Source organism: Asparagus officinalis, chromosome 4 (genome assembly GCF_001876935.1).
Source record: "Asparagus officinalis chromosome 4, Aspof.V1, whole genome shotgun sequence".
NCBI lineage: Eukaryota > Viridiplantae > Streptophyta > Magnoliopsida > Asparagales > Asparagaceae > Asparagus > Asparagus officinalis.
Genome location: NC_033797.1, coordinates 96,129,751 through 96,138,782, shown reverse-complemented (window position 1 = coordinate 96,138,782; position 9,032 = coordinate 96,129,751). Strand labels below are relative to the sequence as shown.

Here is a 9,032-nt window from a genome sequence, read left to right as displayed (position 1 = left end):
CGATCAGCGATCAGAGAGTTTTTTTTTTCTTTTACAGGTTTGGTTTCGGGTTTTAGTTGTTGGGCTATTGGGTTTTGGGTCGGGTTGGGGAGTTGGTATTTATACCAACTCAACCCAGGAGAGATCTCCTCAGCCCCAAACGTAAACCCTAGCCCCCCTCTCTTCTTCCTCAAAACCCTAACCTGGTTTTGGTGATCTGGGAGCAGATTAGGAGATTTTCAGTGGGATCTGGGATTTCCAGCAAAGGGATCAACCTATTTCAGATCTAGGGCTTCCCTCAGCACCCAAGGCGAGTAATTTCTCGCCCAACCCCCACCCCTTTTGGTTTAAACATCAAGAACTGAGTTTTTATTGGATTTATGGAGCCAAATTCGTATTTTTGTTTAGCTAACAGTTTACTATATCATAGAATATGGATTTGGGGCTTTATATGTTGTAAAAAAACTCACCCATGCTCTGTTAAAGAAGATCTAGATCTGAGTTTTTGCCTAAAAGTGTTTCAAACATCTTTACAGCTTTTAAAACGATTTGGATTTGTTTCTCATGGATTTAAGATCTTGAAAATATAGATTTCAAACTTTGGTTTTGGTTGTGTATTGTCAGTATGATCCCATTCTTATCAAATACCCATGTTATCGAAATCTTTGGTTCCAGGTTTTAGCAGCTGACAGAACCCAGGTAGGGTTCTGTTCGCTCGGCGGTCGACCGACGCGGTCGACCGCTGAGCTCGAGTCAGGGCTTCGGTCGACCGCGTCATTTATTCGGTCGACCGCTATTTGATTTCGGTCGACCGCGTCATTTTTCGGTCGACCGCGATGTCTGGTCGGTCGACCGATATTCCTGGCGGTCGACCGTCCTGATTTGTATCAGAGTTCGGTCGACCGTATCGGTCATTTTTCGGTCGACCGCGTTTTGATTTCGGTCGACCGCGTAATTTTTCGGTCGACCGCGATGTCTGGTCGGTCGACCGATGTTCCTGGCGGCTGACCGCTAAAATTTTGTATCAGAGTTCGGTCGACCGGACCGGTCGACCGACGAACCCTCTGGGGCATAATTCCAGTTTTTGCTGTATTTGGATATTTTCACTCCTATTTGGGGGTTTGTTTGGATTATCTGACCATGGTAATTGATCCCACTACGTGTCCATGCATGATAGGTGACCTGGGGTGTAAATTTGGGACTTATAAATTATTTTGGTTATGAGATAAATGAGCAAATTTCACTACATGAGAGAAAGCACTCTTTTATTGTTCCACAGTCCTCGTGTTGGACTATAATCCATAGAAGTCCTCGTGTTGGACTAAAATCCCTCTCAGTCCTCGTGTTGGACAATTTGACACTTATTCCACGGGATTCCTGCCGTTCCTGTCAGAGAGAGACCCCCAGAGGTCACGCCTGCCGCTATTCCTGTAACAGTCCCAGACAGAGCCACAGAGCAGGAGACTTGGCTCCGTATGGTAGAGAGGTACCAGAAGATGAGGGCACCGGAGTTCCAGGGGTCACCAGACCCTCTTGCTGCCCACAAGTGGAAGGAGGATGTGAGCAACATTCTCGATATACTCGGCGTGGACTCAGTTCAGAAGCAGAGGTTGGCATCCTACAGCCTGAAGGGAGATGCCGGGAGGTGGTACCGACTCCAGTTCACTCCAGATCAGAGGATGACCCTCACATGGGAGGACTTTATGTATTTTTTTGATGGGCAGTACATTTCTTCAGCAGCACGGACTGGGAAGGAGCTTGAGTTGTCCCGATTGACTCAGGGGGACATGTCAGTGGCTGACTTTGAGAGCCGGTTCATGGAGCTATTGCACTTCACGGGCATGTGGCAGACAGGAGAGCTTCAGGCTCAGATGTTCTTGGCCGGGCTTCGTTCTAATCTCCGACGGTACCTCGTGTCGAGGAGATTTTATTCAGTCAGGGAGGTGGCCGAGGCTGCCACTTCTCAGGAGACCGAGACCACTATGTTCCAGAAGGACAAGGAAGGGAAGGCCAAGACAGGACAAGGCAGTGACAAGGGCAAGAACAAGAGAGGTTTTTCTGGACAGCAGCAGCAGCATCAGGGCCCTTATAAGAAGGGACCCCAGCAGGATCAGAGAGCGCATCAGCAGCGCAAGTTCCAGGGGTCTTGTTTTAACTGTCACAAGGTCGGGCACAAGGCATCAGAGTGCCGTAGCGCACCAGCAGGAGCCCAGCAGGGCAAGGGTCCGAACCAGCAGCAGTGCCAGCAGGGCAGAGGTCAGGGCCAGCAGAACAGACTTGAGGCACCGCCAGCAGCTCAGAGGACTGAGGGTCAGATTCGGGCAGTTTAGGATGTTCCCCAGGGACAGATTATCCCATATTCTCCAACACCATCAGCAGAGTAGTCTTCAGCCACGGGCAGGGTATATGCAGTGGTTCCTCGTGATCATGGCGCCAGTGGAGCTGTAGTGGAGGGTACGTTCTTTGTGAACTCTCTTCCCGCCCGTATTCTTTTCGATTCGGGAGCTTCGCATTCTTTCATCTCGCATGCATTTATGACTAGACTCCAGCTCGTAGCTCAGTCTCTAGACACCCCTTTATCTGTTTCCACCTCTTTAGGTGAGGTATCGCTTCTGGAGAGCGTTTGTAGGAGGTGTACCGTCAGTCTAGACGAGTCGGAGTTTATAGTGGATTTGATAGTGTTGCATATGTCCGAGTTCGATGTCATCCTTGGTATGGATTGGTTGTCTTCCTACCATATTAGTATTGACTGCTTTGCGAAGACAGTCAAGTTGCGAGCGTCCGACGGGTCCGAGATGATTGTAGCCGCCTCTCAGGGCAACCGACTTGCGGAGTCATTTCTGGCATACATCGAGGAGGTGATGCGACGGGATCAGGGAGCCGAGCTATTGGAGACTAGAGTTGTCTCAGATTATCAGGATGTCTTTCAGGACATACCTGGGTTACCTCCTGTGAGAGAGGTCGAGTTTTGTATTGAGTTGCAGCCAGGCACAGCCCCGATATCCCGCGCACCCTATCGCATGGCACCAGCTGAGATGAGAGAGCTTCAGACCCAGTTGGACGAGTTGTTAGCTCAGGGCTTTATTCGCCGGAGTCATTCTCCGTGGGGCGCGCCGGTCCTCTTCGTGAAGAAGAAGGACGGTAGTATGAGATTATGCATAGATTATAGAGAGTTGAACAAGGTCACTATCCGGAATAGGTACCCACTACCTAGGATTGATGACTTGTTTGACCAGTTGCAGGGTGCGCAGTATTTCTCGAAGATTGATCTTCGTTCTGGCTATCATCAGTTGCGGGTTCGGGAGATGGATATTCCCAAGACCGCTTTTCTTACTCGATATGGATCCTTCGAGTTCTTGGTCATGCCATTTGGGTTGACCAATGCACCCGCGGTATTCATGGATTTGATGAACCGGGTTTTCCGTCCCTTCTTAGATCAGTTTGTGATCGTGTTCATCGACGATATTCTTATTTATTCGAGATCGGAGGCAGATCATGAGGAGCATCTACAGATAGCGTTGAGGACCCTTCAGGAGCACCAGTTGTATGCCAAGTTCAGCAAGTGTGAGTTTTGGCTTTCAGAGGTCAGATTTCTTGGCCACGTCATCAGTAGAGAGGGTATAGCAGTGGACCCGGCTAAGGTCACGGCAGTTCTTGATTGGGAACCACCGAAGACGGTGTCAGAGATTCGCAGCTTTTTGGGCTTAGCTGGATATTACAGGAAGTTCATCCAGGACTTCTCGAAAATTGCGACACCGATTACACACCTTACGAAGAAGGGTGTACAGTTCATATGGAGCGTGGAGTGCCAGAAGGCCTTTGATATTCTGAAGACTAAGTTGACTACTGCGCCAGTTTTGACCATTCCGAGCAGCGTCAGGACATTCGTAGTATATACAGATGCATCGTTGGCAGGCTTAGGAGGTGTATTGATGCAGACTCAGAGGGTAGTAGCTTATATCTCACGGCAGTTGAGGGTGCATGAGCAGAACTACCCCACTCATGACTTGGAGTTAGCAGCAGTGGTGTTTGCACTGAAGTCATGGAGGCACTACTTGTATGGAGTACAGTTTGAGCTGTTCACAGACCATCAGAGTCTGAAGTATCTATTTTCTCAGAAGGAACTCAATCAGAGGCAGAGGAGGTGGATTGAGTTTATCAAGGACTACGAGTTCGCGATCCAGTATCATCCAGGGAAGGCGAACGTCGTAGCAGATGCTTTGAGTAGAAAGCGCCGACATCAGATTGCGGCTTTGAGGTGTTCATTGCACAGAGACCTTATCACTCTTAGCCAGTTTGACTTTAGACCCGAGATTGGAGGAACCAGTGCATTCTTGGGAGCTATGTCAGTGCAGCCATCTTGGAGTGACAGGGTTGTCAGAGCTCAGTTGGAGGACTCTTGGATTCAAACCCGTAAGGGAGAGATTTCCAAAGAGCCTAAAGTGGACTGGACCGTTGGAGCAGATGGAGGTCTTCGGATGAAGGGTAGATTGGTTATGCCAGCCAGTGCAGAGCTGAAGAAGGATTTGTTTGATGAGGCGCACCGTACTCGGTACACAGTACATCCAGGGACTACCAAGATGTACAAGGACCTGAAAAGGCGATTCTGGTGGAGTGGTATGCGGAGAGAGATTGCAGATTATGTGGCTAGATGTTTTACCTGTCAGCAGGTGAAGACAGAGCATCAGAGACCTACAGGGACACTTCAGCCTTTACCCATTCCAGAGTGGAAGTGGGCAGATATCTCTATGGATTTTATTGTGGGGTTGCCGAAGTCGAAGAAGGGGAATGATTCAGTTTGGGTGATAGTGGACCGGTTGACGAAGTCAGCCCATTTCATCCCGGTGAGGACCACTTATACAGCTGAGTCTTATGCGAGGATCTTCATTCGGGAGATAGTTCGACTCCACGGAGTCCCGGACACAATCGTGTCGGATCGAGGATCTGTGTTCACTTCACATTTTTGGAGGAGTTTCCAGGACTCTTTCGGCAGCACACTATCTTATAGCAGTGTATTTCACCCCCAGACGGATGGCCAGACGGAGAGGGTGAATCAGGTACTGGAGGACATGTTGCGGGCATGTGTCATTGACTTCCAAGGCAGTTGGGAGGACCATATCCCACTGGTAGAGTTCGCTTATAACAATAGTTATCAAGCGACGATCGGTATGGCCCCGTATGAGGCACTGTATGGGAGACCTTGTAGATCACCGATATGTTGGGCCGAGCCGGAGGACAGCTTGATGCTTGGGCCAGAGTTAGTGAGGCAGACTACTGAGAAAGTAGCCTTGATCAGAGAGCGGATCTTAGCCGCTCAGAGTCGGCAGAAGAGCTATGCGGATAAGAGGCGGAGACCCCTAGAGTTTCAGATTGGGGATTGGGTTATGCTTAAGGTATCGCCTATGAAAGGCGTGCAGCGATTCGGGAGGCGGGGAAAGCTCGCACCGAGATATATTGGGCCTTTTCAGATTCTAGAGCGCATTGGAGCCGTGTCATACAGACTAGATCTTCCCGCATCGATGTCTAGTATACACAACGTGTTCCATATTTCTATGCTCAAGAAGCATTTGCATGATGAGGAGCAACAGCGAGTATTGGATGCACCGGAGATCGAACTTCAGGATGATTTTACCACTATTGAGATTCCGGTCTGTGTTCTTGCCAGAGAGGACAAGAAGCTTAGGAACAAAGTAATCCCCTTGATAAAAGTTCAGTGGAACCGAGGAGGCATTGAGGAGATTTCTTGGGAGCGCGAAGAGGACATGCGTCGTGACTACCCAAACTTGGTTGAGCAGGTAAATAAATTCTTGCTTTGATTTTCATGTCTTAACTTATGTGCATACCCTTGGTTATGTTTACATTTAACGCTATAATGAGGATACTTTCGCTTAAATTTTAATCGGTTGGAACACATGGTATATATATGGGGGGGTTCCTTGTTTGGATTTTTCACCCGATGTACTAGTTCCACTCGATTAGGATTTGACCGAGAATATTATCATTTTAGATCGTTAGGTGTAAATATCTTTATAATAGTTCATATTGCAAAGTTTGTATGATTTCCGAATTTCGAGGACGAAATTCTTTTAAGGGGGGAAGAATGTAAAACCCCGAAAAATTTCTATAATGTATATATGTATATATATGTGTGAATTAGTAATAGTAGATAATTCCCTTGTGATAAATAACTATATAAGCATAAGATATATATGTGTATCAGAGTTTGGGAGCCCAGCAGGTGTCTGCAAGTGAGAGAAATTGAGTGAGTTGGCGATCAGCAGGTAAAATGCCATCAGCAGGCATTTTTGTGCTGATCGGTCGACCGGCGCGGTCGACCGGCGCGGTCGACCGATCAGCGATCAGAGAGTTTTTTTTTTTTCTTTTACAGGTTTGGTTTCGGGTTTTAGTTGTTGGGCTATTGGGTTTTGGGTCGGGTTGGGGAGTTGGTATTTATACCAACTCAACCCAGGAGAGATCTCCTCAGCCCCAAACGTAAACCCTAGCCCCCCTCTCTTCTTCCTCAAAACCCTAACCTGGTTTTGGTGATCTGGGAGCAGATTAGGAGATTTTCAGTGGGATCTGGGATTTCCAGCAAAGGGATCAACCTATTTCAGATCTAGGGCTTCCCTCAGCACCCAAGGCGAGTAATTTCTCGCCCAACCCCCACCCCTTTTGGTTTAAACATCAAGAACTGAGTTTTTATTGGATTTATGGAGCCAAATTCGTATTTTTGTTTAGCTAACAGTTTACTATATCATAGAATATGGATTTGGGGCTTTATATGTTGTAAAAAAACTCACCCATGCTCTGTTAAAGAAGATCTAGATCTGAGTTTTTGCCTAAAAGAGTTTCAAACATCTTTACAGCTTTTAAAACGATTTGGATTTTTGTTTCTCATGGATTTAAAATCTTGGAAATATAGATTTCAAACTTTGGTTTTGGTTGTGTATTTTCAGTATGATCCCATTTCTTTCAGATACCCATGTTATCGAAATTTTTGGTTCCAGGTTTTAGCAGCTGACAGAACCCAGGTAGGGTTCTGTTCGCTCGGCGGTCGACCGACGCGGTCGACCGCTGAGTTCGAGTGGGAGTTCCGGTCGGCCGCGACGAATATTCGGTCGACCGCGACTCAAATTCGGTCGACCGCGACATAATTCCGGTCGACCGAAGTGTCTGGCGGGCGTCCGCTAAAATTTTGTATCAGAGTTCGGTCGACCGGACCGGTCGACCGACGAACCCTCTGGGGCATAATTCCAGTTTTTGCTGTATTTGGATATTTTCACTCCTATTTGGGGGTTTGTTTGGATTATCTGACCATGGTAATTGATCCCACTACGTGTCCATGCATGATAGGTGACCTGGGGTGTAAATTTGGGACTTATAAATTATTTTGGTTATGAGATAAATGAGCAAATTTCACTACATGAGAGAAAGCACTCTTTTATTGTTCCACAGTCCTCGTGTTGGACTATAATCCATAGAAGTCCTCGTGTTGGACTAAAATCCCTCTCAGTCCTCGTGTTGGACAATTTGACACTTATTCCACGAGTTTGGATAACTACGATAGTTAGTTCTTGTTTCGGACATGATTCATAACCCTGCATACGATTATTATTCTACATTTTACAACATGATGAATGTATAGATTTGGTATGACACTTATGAAGATTTTGACCTGATATTCATGTAAGTAGTAATATGATATTCATGTTGGTTATGTCATAGCACAATTATTATTCTGATGTCTGTCGTTTTTCTTCTATTTCAGCGCTTGAGCCTTGGGTTTAGTATTTAGGAGTTTATATATTTGAGATATAAGGTATATATATGAGGGTTTCCTTGTTTGGATTATTTCGCTCGACGTACCTATTCTCGTGTTATAAACCTCTAAATACCAAAACCCTCCTTAGTGAGATCAACGATTTTAGATCTATTATATATTATCTGTATTTTCTTTTACAACGAGCCCTCTTTCCTTGGGGTTGGTTGTGATGTTACTCGCTAGCGCTTTTGACGCTCGTTGTCCCTCCCCCTTTCAGGTCACGAGCCAGGAGCACGGAGTGCCGCAGGTTGATAGCGATGCACTTTAGTGTCAGCTGTCTACTTTAGACATATTTCTCTTTTGGAGCTCCACTGTAGACTTTTTGGTTTAGACATTTGAGAGTTTATTCTAGAAGTTGTAAAGGCTGTGTGCCTTATTTCCTTTACTCAGACTTATTGTATTTGAGACTTGTTAAGAACTCCAGTTTATTCATTTCAGTCTTCGACTATGTACTTCAGTTCATTTCGTTGATGAGATGTGTTAGGTTCTATCATTTCATCCAGTATTGTTGATTTACCTTTTTACTTGCCTTGTATCTACACCTGTTGTCGTTTCCACTAGAGAGATAGTAATTGTGATGGTGAAACGTGTTATTGTACAGTGTGGTGCATGGCAGGTTTGACATTTCTGGTTTCACCTTGGACTGCAGCCTTGTGTGAACCCAGGGGCGTCACAGTTCCCAACTGACTTGATATTATCCCCAAACGTGGTTAGGCTGTTGTTAACTAAAGATAGAGCCAAATCACTTGTTCTCATCCAAATAACCGTATCCGAGGCCTATAAATATGAGCCAAATGCCTCTATTTTCGGGATCTGGAATTTTACCAAGAGGACGAGGTGCTGCTGGATTGGAGAGTCAAGGAGCACGAAATTTCATCGAAGGTGAACGAGATCCCGGCGAACTTCGGCACAAAAGAGAAGCCCCTTCGAATGATCTGAAGCCCGTACATCCGTTCCTTGAGATTAAGCTTTGTCTTAATCTCGAGAAGAGCCCTGATTTCACTTTGTCGATTTCAGCGCTTCAAGCAAATACCCCCTTGGTGAGGTAGAAGCTCTGCCTAATTTTCCATCAACCGGATCTGATTCGTGGTCGTCCACGGATTAACCCCGGTACCGGCAAAGAACCCACGCAAGCAAGAGCCGATAAACGGATCTTGTGTTTATTTTTAAGAAAGTTGTAATCTTTTATTCTTTTGTTATTTGAATTCATTTGTAACGCTTAAAGTTTAAT

General features: G+C 46.2%; 1 protein-coding gene across 1 annotated transcript in view; it reads left to right on the top strand.

The window, feature by feature from the left end:
- LOC109837886 (uncharacterized protein PAM68-like) overlaps window positions 1-8,298 on the top strand; it is a 13,607-nt gene extending 5,309 nt beyond the window's left edge. Inside the window, exon 2 of the mRNA XM_020406266.1 lies at window positions 8,019-8,298. Coding sequence (XP_020261855.1) covers window positions 8,019-8,053 — 35 coding nt within the window. The 3' untranslated portion in view covers window positions 8,054-8,298. The remainder of the gene's footprint in view (window positions 1-8,018) is intronic.